The 26528-nt window shown below is 39.7% G+C and overlaps 1 protein-coding gene and 2 non-coding genes across 3 annotated transcripts; 1 reads left to right on the top strand and 2 right to left on the bottom strand.

Annotated features, from left to right (window-relative positions):
- The first annotated feature begins 1254 nt into the window (after positions 1–1254).
- On the top strand, positions 1255–1824 carry LOC140016167 (uncharacterized). Its single transcript, XM_072069601.1, has one exon. It carries the CDS (start codon positions 1255–1257, stop codon positions 1822–1824), a length of 570 nt encoding a protein of 189 aa, XP_071925702.1.
- A 14713-nt stretch (positions 1825–16537) lies between these two features.
- LOC140016333 (small nucleolar RNA R71) lies at positions 16538–16644 on the bottom strand. The gene has a single exon (XR_011822728.1). It is a non-coding gene; the product is annotated as a small nucleolar RNA R71 (small nucleolar RNA).
- A 7608-nt stretch (positions 16645–24252) lies between these two features.
- LOC140016338 (small nucleolar RNA R71) lies at positions 24253–24359 on the bottom strand. The gene has a single exon (XR_011822733.1). It is a non-coding gene; the product is annotated as a small nucleolar RNA R71 (small nucleolar RNA).
- Between the last annotated feature and the right edge of the window lie 2169 nt (positions 24360–26528).

Below are 26528 nucleotides of genomic sequence, written 5' to 3'. Positions count from 1 at the left end.
TCAGCTGTCTTCTTCAGCAAAAATTCAAGTGAGAGAGAAAAGACTGAGGTGCTGCAGAAACTAGGAGAAATCCAACAGGTTTCGCAAGGGAAATACTTGGGCATACCATTAGTTGTTGGAAGGTCCAAAAATAGTGTGTTTAGGTTCATTAAAGAAAATATGATGTCAAGGATTCAGAACTGGAAAGGTAAACTACTGAGTAATACAAGGAAAGATGTGCTACTCAAATCGGTTGCTCTTGCACTCCCCTCTTATGCTATGTCAATATTTAGACTATCAAAGAGCCTCTGCAAAGAGTTAAGGGGATGATGGCTAGATTCTGGTAGGGAAATGACCAGGGGGAAAAAAGAATGCACTGGAAGAAATGGACTGATATAGCGGAAAGGAAAAAGAATGGGGGACTTGGGTTTAGGGATTTACTCTGCTTTAATGAAGCATTGTTAGCCAAACAAGCATGGAGGCTTCTCATTTGTCCCAACTTGTTGGTGAGCAAAGTAATGAAAAGCAAATATTTTCCTAAATCTAACATTTTTGAGTCCAAAGTAAAGGCGGGAGCTTCTTGGATATGGCAAAGCTTGCATAGCTCATTAGAGTTGCTAGAAAGTGGGGTTTGGAAGCAAGTGGGGGATGGTGCAACAGTGGATATCTAGGACAATAGATGGGTAGAATGCTTAAAGATTGGAAAAGTCACTTTTCCAAAACCAGTTGGAGGTCATATGACCAAGGTCTGCAATTTGATCAAGGGGAATCAATGGAACAAGGACCTCATCACAGCTTTGTTCTCAAAGGAGGAAGCAGAGGCAATTATGTTATTCCCTCAAAACTTATTTAAAAAAAAAAAAAGACAGATACAAATGGAGATAAACTGCAAATGGGTTCTACTCCACTAAATCTGGGTATGCGAGGGCTAAAGACAAAATCAAGGAGTTGACAGAGATGAATAGACCACAAGTAAACTCCAGCATAAACAAAGAAAGGTCCAAGGTATGGAATCAATTGTGGGGACTGAACATCAAACATAAAATCAAACACTTCTTGTGGAAATGTCTCCATTGCATCCTCCCAACTAACGAGGAAATTTTTAGAAGGACTGGCAAGGGGGATCTACTATGCAAGTGCTGTGGGGAAGAACAAGAAACAATTAAACAAGCCTTGCTTAAGTGCAAGGCTAGAGAGCGGGCATGGACAGCTTTTCCTATTTCATGGGACGACATCAGAGATCATAATTGGAACTTTTGGAAATGGTGGGAACAGATGCAGGAAGCTAGATCAAGGAATGATGGGATTAAACACATTGAAATCACAACTAACTTCCTCTGGCAAATCTGGAAGGCAAGGAATGAGTGGTGTTTTAACCAGGAATTGAAGGAGGGGCACCAAGTATCCAAAAAAGCTGTGGAGGAATGGATGGAATATGATGAGGCTATAAGAGATGTTAAGATGGCCAATGAAGAGAATTCTCAGCCAGAAAACAAACATCGAATGCTAGTTGGACTGATGGAACAACATAGCAATATAATGTACACGGATGCTGGAATGAACCAAGGCAAAGCTAAAGCAGGAGTTGGGATTATTACTAAAGCTAACAATGGCAGGATTCTTGTAACATTGTCCATCCCACATCCTGGAGCTAAAGATACTGCAGAAATGGAGGCTATAGCCATTCGAACAGCCTTGGGCAAGGCTATAGAGGAAAACATGGCATCCTTATTGATTCTTTCTGACTGCAAAGCTGTTGTGAATAGACTCAATACAGGATGTCAAGGCCTAACCTCAATGGACATGCTAATTAAAGACATCAGACAGCTAAGTCAGTCCTGTTAGAAATGCACTTTCTTTCACATTAGGAGAGAAATGAACATGTGTAGCCATGGTTTAGCTAAGTTAGCTATTAACTTGATTCAAGAAACTAGGTGGAAGCAATCCTTCCTTGTGTGGCTTAATAGAGAGGCCCATAATGACTTCCTGGCAGTTGTTAGTCTTTTGTAAATCTGTTGTGCAGATATAACCGTAACTTATTACATATATATACAGTTGACATTTGACAAAAAAAGAAAGAAACAGGGACAATAATTCAATTGGCTGATCGTACATTTGGTTATCCAAATGGAGTAGTTGAGGATGTTTAGTGTAAGCAAATGGATTAATTTTTCCTGTTGATTTTTATGTGCTTTGCATGGATGATAGAAGTGCTCCAAATCCATCACCCATTATATTAGGAAGGCCATTCTTGAGTACTGCCCAAACTAAGATTGATGTTAGTAAGGGTGCTCTCACAATGGAATTGACGGAGAAATAGTCCATTTTAATATTTTTGATACAATGAAACATTCTGTTAACTCTCATTTTGTGTTTGCTATTCATGCTACTAATTTCTCTATGCAAGAATTTTCTGAGTTTGATTGTAGGAGCAAATTCAAAATTGTTGCGAACAAGTATCATGGAATGAAAACAACTTATGAGATGAAAATGAGTAGAAAATTAAGAAAGATGGTTGCACTCAATGGCTATCTAGACCCCGGAGGAATACCACCAATTGCAAGAAAATTTGAATTATATCCAGATTAAGGAGTGGTATTTAACGTCTAGCCAAAGACATTAAAGAAAGGCACTGTTTGGAAGGCAATCCAAGACTCTTTGTTTTAGTTTTCTTATATTTCTGGAGTTTTTGTTAAGTGTTAGTTGCATTTAGTGGTTTGTTATTGTTGTGGTAGGGAGCTGACAGTTAGACGTGCCCACACCAAGTGGTTACGCCTAAGAAAGAAAGTTTTAATTTGACGGACAAAAGACTACCCAGTAGTTAGGCGTGCCCACACTAAGTGGTCACATTTAAGGAAGGGCAATTCACGTCTGCGGGCAAAAACTCTACATTAGTTAGGCGTATCCACGCCGGGTGGTTACGCTTAAGGAACTCAATTTTTAAATATTGGTCAGAAGACTCTCTAGTAGTTAGGTGTGCCCACGCCAGGTGGTCGCACTTAAGGATCTTAATTTCGAACGGTTGGTCAGAAAATTCGAAAGCAGTTAGGCGTGCTCATGCCTAACACGGGGGTTCAAAAAAAAAGAAAAAGGGTGAAAGGACAAAATTGCCCTCTCTTATTTTAAAAAAAAAGTTGCCATACTTTTTCTTCTTCCTTCTTTTTTCTTTCTTCTTCTTTCTTTTCTCCCTTTTCCCTGCTGCTGCCTTCACCTGCGTCGTACGCCGTCAGCCTTCACACGCATGCCGATCGAGCCCCTCATCGCAATCCCGAGTGCGCCGTTGTCGCACGTCGACCACCGCTCACGTCCATCCTGCTGCACCGCCCAACATTGCCACACATCCACACGCCGACGCCACCTTTGCCGCTGCCGCTGCTATTTCTTCGCCACTCTTTCCTCCCGAGCTTTAGTCCATTTTTACCTTCTTCCGTGTTCAGGGAAGTGTCGTTGCCCCATTACTTCTATTCTTATTCTTTATTGCTTACATTGGAGACAATGTAAGGTTTCGATGTAGGGAAGGGTTAGCTATGTTTTTAGTTGTTCATTTTACATTTTCTTTTCTTTAGTAGTTCTTTGTCTTAAACAATGATGAATGCAATTGAGATACGAGTATGATTAGTAAGTTCATGCCATGGGGTTTTCTACTTTTCTTGATGATGAATTAATTGATGAATATGCTGAACTTGATATAATTTTGACCACTTGTGAGATTTGTGGGCTTATTTTTTTCGTTTGTTTAGTAGTTATTGCACATGGTTTGTCATTCTAGAACTTGTTTGGTTACTTTAGTGAGTCAAGGTGAGCCTTTAACCCTCTTTCTTCGTTTGATACCCTAATTGTTAGCCGAAAAACCTTCTTTTTAGACTTTCTCTTTGTACCTTGAGTTAAAAAAATGTTTCGATTTCATTGCATGGGAGTTTGGGATATTATTTGACAGTGTTGAAGATATGTAATTATAGAAAGATTTGATATTGTAAATATTAGGAAAGATTAGATTTGATTTGTTTTATTATAGTATCAAATATTAATTAGATAATAGATTGATTTAGACTAGCATGATTTTAGGATCTAAATTAAGTTACACTTGTGTATATATATATTTGTACATTGTGTAGTCCAAAAATATGAATAAGAGTATTTTCTCTCACTTTTTTTAGTTTTCATGGTATCAGAGCTTTAGACTATGTTAATCAGTTTGTCTTTTGACGTGACCCTATTAAGTCACTTTTAGTTCTTTCTTGTGTAAATTATAATGGTAGATATGAAAGGTAGTAGTAAAGAGATGAAAACAGTAATTTTTGATGTTATTCCTACAACATCAAAAATTACTGAACATAAACTGAGTGGAAAATTTTTTTTGTTAAAATGAAATAAATTGTTTCTAATCATTGTAACATTACCTAAACAAGTTGTAACTCCTTATTAATTACTTGTCCAAATTCACAATATAAGTGTGATAAATTTAGTAGCTATATCTACTGATACAAATAGTTGACATTATCTTACAATCAGTTCAGACAATGTTACATTCATTCCTTGTCCACTTTCTACAATTTGCAAATTCAATCAATATGAATATGAATAATATTTAATAATTTGTAACAATTTTATAATTCTCTCTAAATTCTATACAGTTGATTTACCGATGCCTCAAACAACAACTTTGGCCAACATGTACATAGTGGCCGAACTCCATTCTCATCAGATTGTTATTGATGAGTCAATTTCTAGTTCATCATGCTGACTCATGGTTGTATATTATGCATATTTTCTACTACTGTAAATATGGTTAGACTCAGCATTTCTTAAATTTTGTTGGAAGATGAGGACTGGTAGCCATCTTTGATGGGGATCTTGGACACCAACAGTTGTCAGTAACAACCATTCTAAACGATATAATATTTTTTGAACAAGGTATAACTTAATGTAAACTACTTGTAAAACTTAACAACAGAGACACAATTATTACATATGAGACTCATATGAATAGTAACAAAATATCACATCTCTGTTATAAAGATGTACAAGTAGTTAAGGAGGAGTTACAATTTGTGCAGAGAGAGTTATGCTTAGAGTCCTGGAGACTCAAGGGAATCTGCAAAATATTCTCCCTATCCTCCTTATCAAATACCCTTCCCAGTAACTCCTCATTCCATCTTCCATTCTTGATCAGTTCACTCACTGTGCACAAACCCAATGTTGTATCCTGTTCTGAACTCACCTTCCCTCCTGTCAACCCAGGAACCCATCTATCCTTCCAGATGTCTATAGTTTTCCCATCTCCCACTCTGATCCTCATTTCTTCCTCCAGCAAATCCCTCGCACTCAGTAAGCTTCTCCAGCACCAAGAGTCAGTATTTTTCCTTTTCAGCTTCCAGATAGAGGTTCCTCTGAAATATTTAGCTTTAAGGACTTTACTCACAAGCAGATTTGGCCTAGTAAGAACTCTCCATAACTGCTTAGCCAGAAGAGCCACATTGAAGTTTTCTAAGTTTCTAAAACCCAAACCCCCATTTTGCTTAACATCAGATAACTTTCCCCAACCTAACCAATGCAACTTCCTCTCCTCTCCCTTACCTCCCCACCAAAACTTAGCCATTTCCCTCTCCATACCCCTGCATAACTCCTTAGTGAGCTTACAACATGACATCACATAAGCTGGAAGGGCCATAACCACTGATTTCAGTAACACTTCCTTCCCTGCCAAACTGAGTAGCTTTTCTTTCCAACCTGATATCCTACTAATCACCCTATCCTTTACAAAGTTAAACACTTGTGTTTTTGATCTACCAATTACCAGAGGTAACCCCAAGTACCTGCTCTGCTTAACCTCCTTCATCCATCTCAAATTCTCCAGCACCTTCAGTGTGACCCCCACTAGAACATTCTTGCTAAAGAACACTGAGGATTTCTCAGTATTGATTAGCTGTCCTGAAGCACCACCGTATAGCCTTAGAACCTCCATCAGCTGCCTTGCCTCCTCTTCTTTTGCCTTACAAAATATTAATGAGTCATCTGCAAAAAAGAGGTGAGACAATCTAGGACCCCCAGAAGACAGTTGAAGGTCTGTTAGTTTTCCTTGTCTGATTGCCTGGTTAAGCAGTACTGAGAAACCTTCTGCACAGATCAAAAATAAGAAAGGAGACAATGGGTCCCCCTGCCTTAACCCCCTAGATGGCTTGATGAATCCTTTCTTCTCCCCATTGACATTAACTGAGTAAGAAACACTGGAGACACACTCCATAATCCACCCCACCCACTGCTGGCAGAAGCCCATTCTCAACATTAACTTTTCTAAAAAAAACCATTCTACCCTATCATATGCTTTGGACATATCTAATTTAATAGCCATAAACCCTTCCCTGCCAGTTCTTTTGTTATTCAGAAAATGAATACATTCATGTGCCACAAGGATATTATCAAGAATTTGTCTACCAGGGACAAAAGCAGATTGAGTAGAACTAATGCAGCAATGGATAACATTTCTCAACCTACTAACCAAAATTTTGGAGATAACTTTGTATAAGACATTACACAGACTAATAGGCCTAAACTGAGTCATATCAACAGGGGAGTCAACTTTGGGAATTAGACAGATTAGTGTTTCATTGACAGCTCTAAGCAGATTGCCAGAATGAAAAAAACTCTGGACAGCATTAATCAGATCCAACTTTATATCAGGCCAGAATTTTTGAAAAAAAAGAGGGGTCATACCGTCAGGACCAGGTGACTTGTTTGGATGCATAGAAAAGACCGCTCTGTGAACCTCCTGCTCAGTCACTGGAAGAATGAGCTGCTTGTTCATCTGATTAGTTATAGACTGTGGTACCTCACTAAGAATTGCATCAACTCCCTGAGGTGACTCAGCAGCAAAAATCTCCTTGAAGTACTGGATTATTTCTGCACCAGTCTCCTCCTCATCCTTACACCACACCCCATCTCTCCTCCTGATAAGGCCAATCTTGTTCCTTTTCCTCCTTCCAGCCACACAGGCATGAAAATAGTTGGTATTCTTATCTCCCTCCACTAGCCATTTCTGTCTTGCCTTTTGACTCCAATAGACCTCTTCCTCTTTATAGGCTTCAGCCAACCTTCTCTTCAGAGCTACTAGCTTCACCCCTTTCCCACTAACATTACTTTCTTTTAACTCCTTGATCTCTTTTTTGGTTTGTGAAATAACTCTTCCAGAGTTTCTCCCCTTCTGCTTATGCCATCTCAATAATTCCACTCTGCACTGTTTAATTTTAAACTGAAATCTAAAACAACGAGAGCCTATGCACTTAGTGTTCCATACTGACTTCACTAAACTGCCCACCTCCTTATGTTGAATCCAATTTTTATTAAACACAAATCTTTTCTTCCACCTCCTCCCTGTTGCAGGTTTAGTATCCACCAGCAACATACAATGGTCAGAAGCCTCTGTCTCCAGATGCCTGCAACTTGCATTCCTGTAATGGTTGCACCAACTCCCAGATCCTAACACTCTATCCAAGCATTCCCTGATTTCCCCCTCATTATCCCATCTATTACACCATGTCCAAGGTTTCCCTTCATAGCCAATATCCACCAGCTCATTATTATTTATGAAAGCTCTAAAAGTATTAAAACTATTATCTGCTCTATCCCTACCACCCCATTTCTCTCCCTGAGATACTATGTCATTCATATCCCCCATTACGACCCAAGCCTCCCCCCATATCTGCCTCCTTCTATTAATCACCTCCCATTGAGCTTTCCTGATACTAGCATCTGGACTAGCATAGATACACACACACCACCACTCCAAACTTGTATCACTATCAACAATCAGCAGTTCTATTGTGAAAGTAGTAAATAAGACCTGTTTAACCTTCACCTCTTCCTTCCACAACACTGCCAAACCACCAGCTAAACCCACTGGATCCACCACAAAAAGATTATCAAATTTAATTTTTTGCTTAACACTGTTCAGAACACTTTTTTTATTTTTTGTTTCAGAAAGGAAAACTAAAGAAGGGAAGTGGAGTAGCACAGCCTCCTTGAGCTGGGGAACTGTCAAGGGGCTTCCAACACCTCGACAGTTCCACACCAGAGCTCTCATTGAGACTTGGGAGCCCCATTAAGGGAGGGCTCCACCACCTCAGAAACATCCATGTAACACACCTCCTGGTCAGCTCTTTTATTCCTTTTCCAAGAGAACCCCGACTCAGGTACACCATCCTTCCCTAAGTCCTCCTCAGAACCTTTCCTCTTTCCTGACTCAACCTTTAGCTTCCCATTAGACAAATCTCTCAGAGGTTCCCGTCTCCCTACAGCTTGCACCACCCTCTTCCATCCTTTACAGTTCTTTCCCTTCCCCTTCTCTGCAGTTAACTGACTAGCACTTAACTTCCCCCTACTCAGCTCCCCTTTACCTGATACCTCAGTGTTCACCTCCTTCACTTCCACTGCTATGAGCTGATCCAATCCCTTGTTAACATCACAGTCCATCCAACCCTGCTCAAGCACCACCCCCTCTGAAGTCTGATCTAATCCTACCTCTTCAGACCTTCCCTCTTCTCTACTTTGAACCTCACCTGTTGCAGTAGTTTCCCTCTTGACCTGCTCCCCACTCCTTCCCTCTGCACTACCTTGCCTTGCCATCATCCTCAACCCCTTTACGCTCTCCTCTACCTGCTGGATCTCTATACCCTCAAACCTCTCCTTAACCCCCCCACTCCCTTTTCCTTTTCCTATCTGAACCCCTCCCTCTTCATGAGCTTCCTCAGTATAAGTCAGGAGCAATTTTGGAGGTCCCCTATGGTAAGAATTAGCCTCTTTCTGGTTGCTACTACCTGACTTGCGCTCGTCCTCACTATTATTCCTCCTGTTAGGACTCCTTGGAAAACTAGCCCGCATCCAATTACCATACTGTTGTTCTCCTTTGACATCAGAACCTTTCAAACCGCAATTCTTCTCATTATGACCAATGATCCCACAACAGAAGCAAAAATCCGGACATTTTTCATACCTAAATTCTACCCATCTCATTGAGCCATTAAATTTAACCATGGTTCCCCTAGGAAGAGATTTAGTAAGGTCAAACTCCACAAGTAATTTCAAGTGTTTACCCTCTTTACCTCCCCCCGGAGGAATGATTAGCTCCACTACTTCACTGAAAACTCCCCCAATTTTCCTCCCAACGTCTCTGGTAATCCAATGAAGTGGCAGATTCCACACCTGTACCCATATTCTCCCTCTGTCAAATGCTTCCAGATGATCCTCAATACCCTCCTTCCATTTTAGCAGTATTAATGGCTGACCATCATAGATCCATGGTCTCCCATTCAATACTCTCTCCAAATCTACCTTCTGAGAAAACGAAAATTGAAACAAATTAGTCTGAATCTCCGTTACCTTCAGATTCTTTGGATGCAGCCATATGTTCTCCGCAAAACTCCTAACTCCATTCGTATTAGCTTTCTTCTCCCCCCAAACTTTCCCCACCAAGCTTAGGCTACACTCTTCTACTCCTGTTTTGAACTCCTCTTCCTCCAGCCACACACCTTCCTGCTCCGTGTTCGAGAGGTTAAATCTCCGCATCACCTCTTCCAATTTATCCATCCTTCGCAGAACCATAGTCCTCTGCTGCTCCAAACGCCTCGATCTTACCACTGCTGAGCAGGATGAGCAAGCCTTCCTATACTTCCACGCCAAGTACCTACACCACAACCAACCAAAGGAAACTAAAAGGATCAAAACATTCACCTCAAAAAAGAGGAATAAACCGGAACAAACTGGACCCTCTGAACGCCTTAATTCCTGCAAAATATTAGATCTAGCTCAGAATTCAACCCATGTTCCCCAAAATAGAAATCCCAGATTTGATTTGAAATTGGCGCCAAACCATAAAAGGAAATGAATGAAAAGTATCTAACTACGTAAAGTATGGAGGATGAAGGAATGTATCTGTTTGAATGAATAGTAGCTGGTTGAATGAATCGAAATGTATGAAGGATGAAAATTAGTTATTTTGAAAAGAGTGAAAAGGGGAAAACACCCACTACGGGGGATAGAACTCTCTTAGAGAGAGAAAGGCCTCCCAAAACGAGAGACTTAGTCTAAGACTACATATCACTATATTTACATGACACAATGACTTAAAAGCATGATTTGTGAGTAGTGAGCTTCACTAAACTTCCAAGATACTACTAATTTTAGTACTTAAGCGTCTTTTGTAAATGAAATTGCCATAGGATTCAGAAAGTTTGGATTGCACTTTCTGGAGAAAATTTTTTTTATCCTTAATGAATATTTTTTTTATACATTTTCTAATCACTTTTGTTTACTTCATATTATATTCCATTTTAAAAAGTGCTCGAAAAATTCTTCAAAAACTGTAATGCCAAAAAACCTCTTACTCTCATATGGCCGACATTTCTGCATGGTAAAAACTTGGATAAACTGGATCTATAGTCCCACGTGTAGACCAAGAGGCTTACAGTTTGCCACGTCCTCCCATTAAATCGTTCACTGCTTTCACCGTATTAAGAACTCCAAATCTACCCGCCAACAGGTCTCATCTCCACCTCCTCTCCTGAGTTCCTCTGCCACCGTTATCAACACCACCCCACCCCACATTTGTAGACTCATGAACTTAAACACATCAACTCCTACCAATGAAAACATCCTCCTCCCCCACGAAGTCTTTCTAGTAGATCCAGAAATCAGAGGAAAGGTAGGAGTGATGAATTTTCTTGCTCTCTTCTTCTCACAAGGCTTTCTACCCAAATGCGCCCCCCCCCAACCACAAAAACACCCTTTCGTCTCCTTTCTCTCTTTAAAAATTCAATGGATGAAAATATGATTTTGTTCCTGAAATTTGGGTCTTTAAGAATGAATTCCAAATTTCAAACGCGTTCAGAAGGCAGAATCGGTTGATAGTAACAAGGGGAAAAAAAGAGAGAGAGAGAATTTGAATCTCTGAATATTTACTATATTAACTACACTGTAGTTGGGATGTTCAAAAGGAAGGCCACAGGGACACAAGAAGCCTTGAAAAGGGAGCTTCTTGATTGTGTTATTGTTTTAAGGCATCAAGTCAGGATCCCTTCATAGTAGGACCGTACCTATCGTAGGTAGGGACGCAAAGAACGACACGTGTTGTAGTGTAATGTGCTAGTAACAGATACGTTATGTTGTGGCCAATGCGCGTGGAGATGAAACAAAATAGAACGTGTTCGAATGCAACAAGTATCAAGGAATAGCGTATGCTGGCGACTGCTTAGGATAGTAGAGGAAGGGATAATTGTAGGATTGAATCAGAAGTGCATAGCATTTGCAAATTTTCCCGCAAGGAATGGAAAAATGCGACAACTCCCTTTAAATGTTATTGTGTGTAGAGAAAGTATCGAAATTAAAATAGATAATAATTATAAATTTGACACGTGCGGGGAGAAGAAATTGGAAGAACAAAAATTGGAGGTAAATGTACTAGTTGTGCGTCAACTTAAAATAGAAAAGGATTCACACACACATATATAATATATATATTTAGTACCCAAATATTCAGCCCAAGCATCCGATTGAGCTTTGAATTGTTCATTCTTTTTTCTCAATTTTTTAATTGATTTGAAACGATCAAAATATCATTAATGTCTTTTTATTTGCATTGGAACTAAATATATGCTTTTATTCATTAAGTATAGTCTGCAAAAGCATACACTTGCAAATGTGGCATTTGAAAAATAGGAAAGAAATGTTATTTGACTATAATTAACAATCAAAAATTGTATTGGTTAGTAACGTTACCGAAATTAAAATCAACAATTAAATTTTATAAACTGGTGTTAAGGAAACCTCCCTCAATTCATTTATTGTTTTACGAATCTTACCAAAAGCAAGCATGACAATCTAAGAACTGTAATACGAAACTAAGGAAATATATTTGCAATTGGTTGTTTTCACTAAAAATGCCCATGAACCATTTAATGATTTAATGATACCAACCTTGTGTGAAGTAAAATATGTATCCTCTCGCCATGTGGACGTATTTAAAATTTGTTATCTTTTATTATGTCTATATTTTTTTTTATTTAAAATAAATCCCCTCATTTTCACGCGCTTCCCAAATCCATGGTTCATCATTTATATTCAATTTGATCAACTTTACTGATGACCTACCTCATATAAATTTGTATTAATTGTGTGTTCTATATTTGTTGTCCATGAAATTGTATGTATTGTTGTGTAATGAAATCGATAACAGTCCTTGAATAGTAGTACTGGTTTGGTTTTTTATGTCTATTACTAAAATATGTGACGTTAATGCCGAGGTATTGGCATTTTTTTCCACTCTTTCATCTTTAGAAGAGTGATATAAATCCATGCATATAGACACAGACATAAATGTATTGTGCGTGTGTTTGAAGACAACATTTGCATCCTAAGCAGCCATTGAGCTTTTGTGTCTCCATTATTGTTTCTGAAGTTTTTAAATTTTTGGAAATTTTTAAAATGTCATTATTAGTTTTGTGCTTGGATTGAACCCAAAAATATGGTTGTATTAGTTAAGTTTAGTTGGTAAAGTCAAAATCTTCCAAACATACCATAGCAAGAAGTAGGAACCATTGGCAATGATTTTGCAATATAATTTCAATTTCAATTACTTACAAAAATAAAATATCATCATGCTTGATATTGGTTAAGTTTACCAAAATAAGAATGAACAATTAAATGCTTCAACTTAATAATAACGAAACCTTCCCCAATTGATTTAGTCTTTGTATTAGACTTAACAAAAAATTAGTTTGACGTATTTAATTCCTATAAAACAAAGTTAGGGAAATATCATTGCAATTGGTTAATTATATTAAAATTAAAAACAGACATATTAATGGGCGAATGGTGAGTGTGTTTGGACAGCCAATTATTTGGCCAAATATATTTGCTGATATCACCATTACAATTTCCAATACACCTTTTTATCTTTCCAATTATCTTTTTATCTCACATACATCACATCACAAAAAGTGCTACAGTAAAAATATTTCAAATAACTTACAATCCAAACACACTCGGTATTTCTTGGCATTTGGTTGCATCCGGACACGTTCCATTTTGTTTCATCTCCACGCGACGTTGGCCATAACATAACGTTACACTACAACACATGTCGTTCTTTGCATTCCTACCTACGGTAGGAGCGGTCAACGCGATCTTACCATCAAGAGATCCCATCAAGTCGTCAAAATGCAGAGAGGGTTTGGGAAAGTTAAGATGACAAGTAGGAAACGGAAAAATCTACCGCAAACGGAAAAACTGGTTTTCATTGGGTGGACTCGTACGCTAGATCTACCAAGTATTTGACCATTTGAATTAGTGTCTCAATGTCCATGTTGCACATATGTCTATCGATGTGTTCGATGATGAAGGCTGGTGTTCAAGTATTAATTTTTAGAAAAACAAGTTAAAAGAGAAAAGTGTCCAACTATATAGGAGTGCAACGATTGCCACAAAAGTTATAAAAGATTATATTTAATGAACTTTACAAGGAATATTTTTTTTATAGCATTAAACTACAAACAATGAATATAATATATATCAATTTCAATCATAATTAATAAGAGTTAGAAAGGTGAAACATCCTTTGGGTTATGGCGAGTTAAGTCAAAAAATATTTTTTTTTATACAATATCCAACTTCAAAAAGTACTTCAATGGTGAATCAAAAATACATCTAAGCCCCTCATTAGTTTGACTATTGTATAATAGATAATTCTATCAGTTTAGAGTTGCTAATCATATAAACTTTATAATCCTAAACCATGTCGTCAATGATAAATATAAACAAGTTTCACCAAATGAAATCATTTCTCTTAAAAGTTAAACTATTCAAATTTGAGGAAAGAAATTTCAGTATAATATATTTACGTAGTGTTACAATTGCAATAGAACTATGAATCATTTTGTAATCCACGATTGAAAGAAAAAATAAAGAAAAAAATTGCTAACATTAATTAAAAAAATTCATAGAATGATGTAAGGGCGAACAACAAATTATTCAAAAAGCTAAAAATATAAACTCAAATGAAAATTTAAAAAGGCACTCATGCAACCCATATCCAACCAAAAGTGGAATGCTTTGTTGCTTGTGCATTGGTGTTGGTTAGAAAAATTAATTTTTAAATATTAAATATTAATTTTTTTCATCTCAATTACATTTATTCTTTCAAAACAATTGATTTTTTTAAAAAGTTTGTGAAACCATAAAAGAAGAAATTTCAAAGCATCATGTTTATGCGTAAAGCATGCGCTCCATTACTAGTTTACTGAAAGGGTGCATTTTAGTGGAATATTTTGAGCATTATTGCACAATTATTTGGTTAAATATTTCATTAATTGGGTGGATTTTTCTAAGATACGATTTTGGTGCCAATTGCAGGATTTGATGCTGAAAAATGCTTAAAATTGAAATTCAGAAGATTTGTCGTACGGGGGGCACTTCAAACAGTGGGATCCACTTGAGAAGTTGAAGAAACTAAATTGTAATAGACACTATTTTATTTTACTTTAGGAAGTCTTGTTTTAATTTTTTAATACCAATTTCTGATAAGGGAAAATCCTCTCCGTGAATTTCGGTGGGACCAAGACAAAAAGAGGGGAGTATTAGACTCAGGAGGTCGGCTTTGCTTAGAGAATTAATTCTTCGTCTGGCTTAGGTTTCTTTTCGTTCTTTGTAGCTTTTGAATGGGGTGGCCCGTAGCTCCGTAAAAGAATCAGGGGACACAAGCCCCAATTGTTGACTTTGCAAATAGCTTTTCCAATTGTATTGACCAAATTGAGTAAGAAGCAATTGAAAAAAGCTTTTCCTCGTAGCATTGTGAGCAATTAGGAGGCAGCCGCCATTGTGGACTCGTTGGCTTTGCCGTTCATTTGGGTTTTGACCGAAACTGGAAGACAGCACCAGACCGTCGTATTTGTATGCTTTGGAGAACAATTGGGAGCAATAAAAATTCATTGCGTTTCTCTTTTGGCGTTGACCGAAGTAGGGAAATTGATCTGAAAACTTTTCCAAACTCCACACGCGTGGCTTGTTCTCTAATTATGGGGAACTAAATTCCTAATTCTAGTCAAGGGGGCAATTAACAAATTGGTTCGATAATTACTGTGAGATCTAAGTCGCTTTTAATTATTTCTTTCAATTATCGGTATTTATATGCTTCCTGCTTTTAATTGCTATAACTTTTGTGTATGATTGATTAGTGCGCAATAATTAATTGTTCATATAGGCTATTATGCTAATTAGGGGTAATTGAATCCGTAATTGTTCGAATATCCTTATCTGAGTAGCAACTGGCGTAATTGGGTTTATGTCAGGGAGACGTATAATCTAATTTAAACGAACCTCGTAGCGTATTTGCTAGTAAGGATTGGGCATTTCTAATTATTAATGCAATCTAGAGATTAAATTCTATAGTCGTACTTAGAGTTATTTTTGGGTTAGAGAAATAGTTAACGGTCGTACCTTAACTATCGAGAAATTAAGGAAGGGTTGGTTGTTTATCGCGTGCATGGCAACTATAACCAATCTATAAATAATTGTTTGAATTATTTTGCATCGATGATCAGTGCCTGAACCGTTTCTGAAGTGTACCCTTGACTAGAACTCTCCTAATTATTTCTTTTAGTTAATTACTTTTTGCAGTTAAATTATTTAGTTAACTTTTAATTCTAAAGCCCCCCATCAATCTTGACTTGAAAAGAAATAAATTTCTCCCCAGTCGCTGAGGAGACGACCCTGCTTGCCACTGTCTACTAGTTAGTGAATTCAGTTAAATAATTAATTCAGGTATATCGCATTAAGCAAACTTTTCGGGAACATGGTGAATCAAGTAACCCATTGCACACTTAGAGTCCCTGCTTCAATACTAGAATTGATTATTGACTGTTTCAGGTGGTAGTTAGGTTTTATTTATTATTATCGCACAGGTTCGGCACCTGTCAATTTTTGCCGCCGTTGCCGGGGACTGGCGTTTGAAATATTTATTTCATTTTGGGTTTAGTTTTTTTTGATATTTTTGCTAGTTTATGCCCCGTTCTTCTCGCACAGGTAAATTGATATACGATTTTGAGATTGAGAAGGCAGCGCGTAGGCGAAGGCAAGAGACCAGGAGACGTAAAGAAGGGCAAGTATCTACTGCAAACGAGTCAATAGAAGACAAATTTAGCATGGCTAACACCCAAACATTAAGGGAGTTGGCTATCCCGGAGTTGACTCACCAGCCCTTGTGCATCACATTTCCCACTTTGGCTGAGAATACCACTTTCGAGCTGAAGTCGGGGTTGATTCACCTCCTACCCTTGTTCCATGGTCTCTCTGGTGAAAAACCCTACAAACACGTCAAGGAATTCGAAGTGGTTTGCTCGAGCATGAAACCTTTTGGGTCATTGAAGAGCAAATTAGATTAAGAGCTTTCCTTTTCTTTCTCAAGGATGCAGCTAAAGATTGGCTATACTACCTACCCGCACGTAGCATTACCACATGGGTACAATTGAAAAAGAAGTTTTTAGAAAAATTCTTTCCTGCATCCCGGGCTGCGAGTTTGAGGAAGGAGATATGCAGCATCAAACAGTATCCCGGAGAATCCTTATATGACTATTGAGAAAGATTCAACAAGTTGTACACTAGATACCCGCATCATCAAATTAGTGAACAACTGTTGATCCTGTACTTCTATGAAGGGCTCCAGTCAACTGATAGGAGCATCATTGATGCTGCAAGTGGAGGGGCACTGGCGAATAAGACGCCAAGAGAAGCATGGGAGCTTATTGAGTCAATGGCAGAAAATTCGCAGCAATTTGGCTTCCGTGAGAGCAACCCCACCCGTAGCATCAACGAGGTAGAGACGTCATCCATTCAACAGCAACTGTCGGAGTTGACGTCTGGTTAGACAATTAGCCGTGGGGAACGTGCAGCGAGCGAAGGTCTGTGGAATCTGCACAAGTGTGGACCACTGTACAGACACATGTCCCCTTTTGCAAGAGGATGGGGCTGAACATGTGAACATGGCCGGAGGCGTACTCGCACCTCGTAGGCAGTATGACCCATACTCCAACACGTACAATTCGAGTTGGAGAGACCATCCCAATTTCAGTTATGGGAACAGGTCACAAAATTCATTCCCAAATCATCCACCAGGATTTCAGCAACCATGGCAAACAAAACCTCAACTCTCGTCCTCCAATTCAGGAAACTCTTTGGAGGATATTGTCAAAAGCCTAGCCACGACTACTACTCAGCTTCAACAGGAGATCAGATTCTTGACCACGAATACCGCTCAGCTCCAGCAGGAGACTAAAGCCTTAACCACGAGCACTATCTAATTCTAGTAGGGCACCAAAGTGGGCATGAAAGACCAGGATGCTTTAATAAGCCAAATTGCAACTGCCATCAACCGCTTGGAGTTCCACGTTTATGAAAAATTGCTATCGCAACCCGAGGCAAATTCCAGAAATGTAAGTGCCATGACACTGAGGAGTGGCAAGGAAGTGGAGGGACCTAAAGTGAAAAATTCGAAGAGCAAAAATGAGGAAGAGATAGAAAAGGAGATTGAAGAGGAAGGGCGCATCCGCGAAGACTCTAAGGTAACATTCACTCCTTCACCTCTCATCAAATCTGACTTACCTTCTTTTCCTTGCAGGTTGGAGAAGACAAAGAAGGTAGAGAAGGAAAAAGAGCTTTTGGATGTGTTTCGGAAAGTAGATATCAACATCCCCTTGTTGAATGCAATCAAGTAGATACCGAAATATGTTAAATTTTTGAAGGACTTGTGCACCCACAAAAGAAAGTTAAGAGGAGATGAACGAGTGGCGGTGAGAGAAAATGTGTCGACAATACTCCAAAGAAAACTCCCTCCAAGGTGTGGGGACCCAGGTATGTTCACAATTCCATGTAAAATAGGAGATACCTCGATTAGGAAAACGATGTTGCATTTAGGGGCGTCGATTAATGTTATGCCTAAAACTATTTATGCGTCTTTAAATCTTGTGCCATTAAAAGGTACAAGTATTATAATCCAACTAGCAGACCATACCAACGCTTATTCAGAGGGATTAGTTGAAGATGTTTTGGTACAGGTCAATCAGTTAGTCTTTCCTGCAGATTTCTATATCCTAGGCATGGGGGATGAAAGGTCACTAAATCCGTCACCTATTTTGTTAGATAGGCCATTTTTTAGCACTGTTAGGACAAAAATATATGTAAATGAGGGTATTTTGTCAATGAAATTTGATGGAAAAATGGTGAATTTTAATATTTTTGATGCGATGAAGTACTCGGATGATACTAACTCTATTTTTGCTTTAAGTGTTATTGAGTCCCTTATGTAGGAAACGTTCGAATTGGGTGGAGAAGATGCACTGGCAGTAGCTTTGGCCAAACATCTTGAGTTGGGGGCAGTTTCTGATATAGAAATAAATGATGAGTTATACCATACGGTTGAAACTTTGCATTCGCTCCCACCAATTTCTCCGAGGTATGAGCTTGTTTCCCTCTTTGTACTAGAGACTCAAACAAAATTGTTGCCTTCTGTTGTGCAGGCACCCGAGTTGGAGTTTAAGCCTCTCTCAAAGCATTTGAAGTATGCTTTTCTCGAAGACAAGGAGACACTGCCAGTCATCATATCTGCACACCTGTCACCTCATCTTCTTCGAGATCATAAGGAGGCGATTGGGTAGAGCATCGCAGACATCAAGGGAATTAGTCCATCCTTATGCATGCACCGGATACGGCTTGAGGATAATGCAAAGCCGGTAAGACAGGCGCAGCGAAGATTGAACCCACTAATGATGGAGATAGTTAAAAAGGAGATACTAAAACTCCTGAAAGTGGGAATCATCTTAGCCATCTCAGACAGTCCCTGGGTGAGCCTTGTTCAAGTAGTCCCGAAAAAGGCGGGGGTTACGGTAGAAGAAAACCGGGAGGGAGAGATGGTCCCATTAAGGAAACCCACAGGATGGCGCCAGTGCATTGACTACCGATGACTGAATGCCGTGGCGAAGAAGGACCGCTTCCCTCTCCCTTTTATTGATCAGATGATAGAAAGATTAGTTGGTCGTGTCTATTACTGTTTTTTTGATGGTTTGTCAAAGTATTTTCAGATCGCGATAACACCGGAGGACCAGGAGAAAATCACATTCACCTGCCCCTTTGGTACGTTTGCCTACCGGAGGATGCCTTTCGGCCTCTGCAATACTCTAACAACTTTTCAAAGGTGTATGGTGAGTATCTTTTCCGAATATGTAGAAAAGATTATTGAGGTGTTTATGAATAATTTTAGTGTGTATAGGGATAATTTTAATGAATGCCTTGATAATTTAGTTTAATTTTAAAAAAATGCATAGAAGCGAATTTAGTCCTTAATTGGGAGAAATGTCACTTCATGGTGGAGCATGGTATTGTCTTAGGACATGTAATGTCGGCTAGAGGCATAGAGGTAGATAAACCGAAAGTCGATATTATTTTTGCTTTACCTTACCCCATAAGTGTACGGGAAGTGCTGTCCTTTTTGGGTCATGCAGGGTTCTACAGGAGATTTATCAACAATTTCTCCAAAATTGGAGCGCCCCTGTTTAAGTTGTTGTAAAAGGATATAGCATTTGACTTCACCGAGGAGTGCAGGATGACATTTGACAAATTGAAGGAATCGTTAACCTCACCGCCCGTCATCCAACCGCCGGACTGGAGCCTCCCATTTGAAATAATGTGTAACGCGAGTGACTATGCAGTGGGAGCAATGTTAGGGCAAAGAATTGGCAGGACGGCACATGCAATCTACTATGCATCAAAGGCGTTGAATGGAGTTCAACTCAATTATTCTACAACGGAGAAAGAATTACTAGCTGTGATTCTTGTATTAGAAAAATTTAGACCTTATTTGTTAGATGCAAAAGTAACAGTTTTCTCTGATCATGCAATCTTAAGGTACTTGATGACGAAGAAGGATGTAAAACCAAGGCTCATCAGATGGATCCTGCTCCTTCAAGAGTTCAACTTGGAGATTAAAGATAAAAGTGGGCCAGAGAATTTAGTTGCAGATCACTTTAGCCGCTTACTGACACATAAGAAAGAGTAACCATTGAGAGAGACATTTCCAGAGGAGCAACTCCTTGCCATTAATTCATTTGCACCCTGGTATTCTGACATTGTAAATTTCTTAGTGACTAATCAACTGCCTACAGGTTGGCCCAAGACTAAGAGAGACAAGTTAAAAAGTGATGTCAAATACTATATTTGGGACGACCCCTACCTGTGGAGGCAATGTTCTGATCAAATGCTAAGAAGGTGTGTAAGTGTAGGTGAATTCCACTCCATTTTAAATTTCTGTCATTTGTTTACATGTGGAAGGCATTTTGGGCCTAAAAAAACAGCTCGTAAAATGTTGGAGAGTGGCCTTTATTGGCCCACCTTTTTTAAAAATACGTACTTATTTTGTAAATCATGTAATAAGTGTCAAAGGGTGGAAAATATTTTTCGTAGGGACCAAATGCTCCAAACCCCCATGTTGTTTGTTGAAATTTTTATGTTTGGGGGATAGATTTTATGGGTCTCTTTCCCTTATCTTTTGGATTCGTATATATCTTACGTGCTGTAAATTATGTCTCTAAGTGGGTGGAAGCAAAATCCATCTGTACTAATGATTCTAGAGTGGTTGCAGAGTTTCTCAAATCTAACATATTTGTCCGCTTTGAGATGCCGAGAGTTGTAGTAAGTGATAGGGGCATACACTTTTGTAATAAGATTATTGCTGCCCTGTTCCGAAAATATGGCGTGCTCTACAAGGTATCTGCACCTTATCACCCGCAGACAAATGGGCAAGTCGAAGTGTCAAATTAAATCAATCTTGGAGAAGATGGTACACCCGGACAGGAAGGATTGGAGCTTGAAGTTAGAAGATGCACTGTGGGCGTACCGCACCGCGTATAAGACGCCGATTGGGATGTCCTCGTACAGACTTGTCTTCGGGAAGGCTTGTCATCTTCCCGTGGAGTTCGAACACAAGGCGTTTTGGGCGGTGAAGAATGCAACATGAACCTGGAAGAGGCGGGGGTCCAAAGGAAATTACAGCTACAAGAATTGGAGGAAATTAGGAATGAAGCATATGAGAATGTCACGATCTATAAGGAAAAAAGTGTGAAAAGACCAAATTGCCCTTGAAAAAAAAAGAAAGAGAAAATTCAAGGACCCGTAGCCCTACTTCTCTTCTTTCTTTTCTTTTTCTTTCTTTCTTTCTTTTTCTTCTTCATTCTTTTCTTCTTGTTCGCCGCCGCCTTCGTCCGCCCTCCGCCGTTACCACTGCTCTGTCGTCCACCAGCAAGCCTGCGCGCCCTTCTCTGGCCCATCGTGCGCTACTCCAGCTCCTCTCCAGGCGCGGCCCATCACGCGAGCAGCAGTAGCAGGCGCGCACCATCGCGACCGCCTTGCGAGCGATCTCCAAGCCACCGCGAGCAGCCAAGCGCGAGCTGAGCACACTCACCAGCAGGCTAGCACCCTTTTCCTTCGAGCCTCTTCGCGCGACAAGAGTAGCAGACCAGCAGCAGTCCACCAAGGTTGGTCCGCACGCCTCAGAGCAGCAGCCCAGCCCAGCAAGTTCCAGGCGCGAATAGCCCGCGAGTAGCCTGCGATCGAGCCCACCAAGCACGTAGCAGCACGTTTTCCTTCGTCTCGCACGTCTCCTCTGTGCGCCCTCAGTACGCAGCAGACCCAGGCGCGCCTGCTCACCCTTCCTAGCACGAGCTTACGCGTTTCAGCACCAGGCGGGCTTCAAAAAAAAAAAGAGAAAAAGAAAAAGCAACAGGAAAAAAGAGGAGGAGAAAAGAAAATTCACTTGTGTAATGGTTGAGATGCTTTGAAGTTCCCAATGTGTACGAATCTGTGTAATGAATTTCTGAGCACTTCCTTTATACTTTTACACTCTCTTGACTCCTTTTTATCCTACCTTCTCACCCTAGCCCCATTACAACCTTGCAAGTCCCTTGATTGCTGCATTTAAATTCATGAGTAAGTGGTGGAGATATGATATATGGGCAAGCTTATGGTAGTGTCTGATAGAGCCGTTATTTGGCACGTTTTGCACTGTCATCTTGTCCTAATTTTGGCTATTCATGGTGCTAAGAAAGGGGATTTCACTCATATTTGACATTTGCGTGAATTGTAGGTGGTTAGCATTAAAAAGATATCGCGGGGAAAAATTTCCAGAAGACTTGTCGTCCCAGAGCGTGACCACGCCTTGAAAGGTGGACGAAACCGAAAGACGGACCGTGGTCCATGTGGACCAGGCGCATGGGATCAAAACTCAAAGGGGGAAATGGCTTTTGCAGATTGATTTGCACCAGACGTTTCTTGGCTTTTGGACTCCTTGGAATTGCGGCGGCTATAAAGAGAAAAAGGACAAAGCAAGATGGATCATGAACTTTTAGGCTTAGCTTTTATTTTCCTTTTTCTACTCCTTGTCAGACACTTTTCTCCTGTTCTCTTTTTCTTTACTGTGGTTTCGCCTGCGGCTAGCGGCTAGCGGCCAGACATTAAAGATTTCTGCGGATTGCATCTGGGCTCTGTACAACGGAGACCTTTCTTCACTTTTTGCTTTTGATTTTTCTAAATTCCGTGGGATTCCTCTTGTGCTTCTCCAATTCTTCGGAAATCAATTTAATGTATTCAACTAAACCACGCGGGATTGAAACGATGAGGAGCGGCTAATTTCCTCCTCTACCCAAAGGGTGACGCGAGGGCGCGGTCCATAAAACTTGTGAGATCTAATCAAGCTTTCATTATTTCTTCCAATTCGTTATTATTCGTGCGTTTCCATGAATTAATTGTTCATGGGTATTTTATTAATTGAATATCAACGGCCGGGTATTTGATTTAATTTAATAGCCTACTGCCACGTTAATTAAATAGAATCCGTAATTGTTCATTTAATTGACACCCCGTGGCGACCACCATAATTGGCTTTATGATGGGGAAACGCAAGATCTAATTTAAATAAACCCTCTTGGCGTGTTTATTGGTTAGGGTTGGGTTCTTCTAACTTTAAGGCAATTGGGTAATTAAATTCCTACGGTCGTACCTAGGGTTGTTATCTGGTTAGGGAAGCAGTCAATGGTCGTACCTTGACTGTCGAAAAGGTAAGGAAGAACTGGTTGTCAGAGCTTATTGATAGCTATAACCAACCTAGTGATAAATGGAGGAAATATCTTTGCATCGATGATCATTTAATTGGACCGTGCCTGAGCAGTTGATCCTTTGGATGGAATCTTATTAATTGCTATTTTTAGTGACTTGTGCTTTGTGAGTTGGTTTTGAATTTAGTTCGCTTTGTTTTTATTTTACTTTTATTTTATTTATTCCTCTCCCATTGAAAATCCCCCAATTTTGCTCTGCTGACTTGGAAAGAAATAATTTCCTACCTGCTCCCTGTGGAATCGACCCTACTTGCCATTGTACGCAAAATTAGTATTTTTATAGACGAATCCGGTATATCGGATCAAGCAAACTCTTCGGGAACAGGGTGAATCAAGTAACCCATTGCACACCTAGGGTCCCTGCTCCAGTATTTGGATTCGTTTTATAATTAATTATTTGTGGTGGTAATTAGGACTTTTTAGTAATTATTATTGCACAGGTTCGGCACCTGTCAATTTTTGGCGCCGTTGCCGGGGAGTCAGGCGTTTGGATTATTTGTTTCTTTTCAAATTCAGTTTTTATTTTTATTTTATTCTTCTTGATACTTTTGCTAGTTTATGCCCCGTTCTTCTCGCACAAGTGAATTGATATACGACGCAGAGGTTGAGAAGGGCGGCGCGTAAGCGGAGGCAAGAGACCAAGAGACGAAAACAAGGGCACTTAATTGCTGCAAACGAGTCAGCGGAAGACGAAATAAGTATGGCCAACAACCAAACATTGAGGGAGCTGGCTGCCCCGGAGCTGACTCACCAGCCCTTATGCATCACATTCCCTACTTTGGCTGAGAATACTGCTTTTGAACTGAAGTCAGGGTTGATTCACCTCCTACCTTCTTTCCATGGTCTCTCTGGTGAAGAACCCCACAAGCACGTCAAGGAGTTCGAGGTAGTTTGCTCTAGTATGAAACCTCCTGGGGTCACTGAAGAGCAAATTAGACTGAGAGCCTTCCCGTTTTCTCTCAAAGATGCAGCTAAAGATTGGTTGTACTACCTACCAGCAGGTAGTATTACCACATGGGCGCAGCTGAAAAAGAAATTCTTGGAAAAATTCTTCCCTGCATCCCGGGCTGCGAGTTTGAGGAAGGAAATCTGCGGTATTAAACAATATCCCGGTGAGTCCTTGTATGAATACTGGGATAGGTTTAACAAGTTGTGCACTAGATGCCCGCAGCATCAAATTAGTGAACAACTGTTAATCCAATACTTCTATGAGGGACTCCAATCAACAGATAGAAGTATCATTGACGCCGCAAGTGGGGGAGCACTGGCAAACAAGACGCCGAGGGAAGCGTGGGAGCTCATCGAAGCCATGGCAGAGAACTCCCAGCAATTTGGCTTCCGTGAGAGCAACCCCCCCCCGTAAAGTCAACGAGGTAGAGATTTCATCCCTACAGCAGCAAATGTCAGAATTGACATCGGTTGTTAGGCAATTAGCCATGAGAGACACGCCGAGAGCGAAAGTATGTGGGATATGTACTAGCATGGACCACTGCACGGACACGTGCCCCATTTTGCAAGAGGACGGGGCGGAGCAGGTGAACATGGCTGGAGGCGTGCCCGCGCCTCGTAGGCAGTATGATCCATCCACATTCAAAATTTTCCAACAATAACAAACCACCCACATGAATAACTAAGCACATAAGTGTCAAACAACCTCCATAAATCAAGATTAGAGTGTTGGATCATTATTTACTTTGGTTGATGAACTAGACAGAAATTTCGATCCTTAGAAGCTCCAAGAAAATCATGGAAAGCTCCTCCTTTTGAAGCTGAATGAACTCTCCAAGTGACAAGCTAGGTGGTCTTCAATTTTGGTGTGAATCTATGAAGGTTTGGTGCAAGAATTGAAGATGAAAAATGGCAACTTTTGTGTTGTATTTTACAGCTGATGGTTCGGCCAAGAGAGAGACTAGGAGAGAGTGTGTTTGATCCAAATTTGGCTTCCTAAGGAAGATACAATGTGTGGTGCAAAATCACTCCAAAGTCAACTGAGAATAGTGCGCATAGGGCACTTTGGTGCTCAATTTCTCTCGCATTTGTTTTACTAGTGCACTAAACCTCTAGTACACTTATATTCACACAAATATTATTCACTCTTAATTGTCCCAAAATAAGGGTCTAAAGTCCATCAATTAATCGCGCGCGTGAAAACGCGTATTTCCAAATTAGGCGCGATAAAGTGAAACTTTCGAGAAATTCTTATAACGATCGTACCACTAACTATCACTTGAGTACTTAAACCTAAAATTACCTATTTTAGGACCATTGTACAAGTTTCTAATTTTTCAAACTTATTGTACTCTCAATCGGTTAAAATTTTCCAAACGCGTTTTCATTTTTTCACTAAACAAGCTTTTAAGAAAATAATTTTTGAAACGAGACACTTTAAAAATATAACGAAACTATAATACCAAGTACTTAGGTCTAATAAGGTTAGAAAATATTATTCATGGCAAAAATCCAAATAAATAATTAATTTAGCCAAAAATAGGGATTTAAAAAGAATAATAATTTTTCGAGTCCTCACATCCTCTTCCCCTTAAGAAAATTTCGTTCTCGAAATTTTACCTTGATTGGCAACCAAGTTTGGATACTTCTCTCTGATCGTTTCTTCAACTTTCTATGTTACTTCCTCAACTCCGTGGTTCCTCCAAAGAATTTTTACTAGTGGTATCTGTTTGTTCCTCAATTCCTTCACCTTTCGATCCAGAAGTTTTACCGGTTTCTCCTCATAGGTCAAAGTCTCATCAATCTCAACATTTTCCGGTCGTACGACGTGAGAAGGGTTCGGATAGTATTTCTTAAGCATAGATACATGAAACACATTATGAATTCGAGATAAATTCGACGGCAATTCCAATTTGTATGCTACATTTCTCACACGCTGAATAACCTTATATGGTCCTACAAACCTTGGTTGTAACTTTTTTCCCTTTCCAGACAGCAAACTTGCTTTCAACGGTGTGATCTTGAGAAACACTAAATCTCCAACCGCGAATTCTAAGTCCTTTCTCTGATTATCGGTATAGATCTTTTGACAGCTCTGGGCAGTCTGGATTCTCTGGCGTACCAATTTTACTTTCTCATTAGTTTCTTCAATCCAAGATACTGTGGTAGGGTCTAAGATTTTTCGTTCACCTATTTCGTCCCAACAAATTAGAGACCTACATTTTCAACCATAAAGTGCCTCATATGGGGTCATCTGAATAGAAGAGTGGAAACTATTGTTGTAGGCAAATTCCACTAAAGTCAAAAAGTTACTCCAACTCTCCCCAAAATCCAGAACACAAGCTCTCAACATATCTTCAAAGGTCTGAACTGTCCTTTCAGACTGTCCATCGGTCTGGG

The sequence above is a fragment of the Coffea arabica genome, chromosome 10c (genome assembly GCF_036785885.1).
Source record: "Coffea arabica cultivar ET-39 chromosome 10c, Coffea Arabica ET-39 HiFi, whole genome shotgun sequence".
NCBI classification, from domain to species: domain Eukaryota; kingdom Viridiplantae; phylum Streptophyta; class Magnoliopsida; order Gentianales; family Rubiaceae; genus Coffea; species Coffea arabica.
The sequence above is the reverse complement of the archived record's forward strand: the minus strand, read 5'-3'. Positions and strand labels throughout refer to the sequence as shown.

Coding starts and splice junctions, on each gene's coding strand:
- LOC140016167 (XM_072069601.1), top strand. CDS start 1,255: ATGCAGGAAGCTAGATCAAGGAATGATGGGATTAAACACATTGAAATC.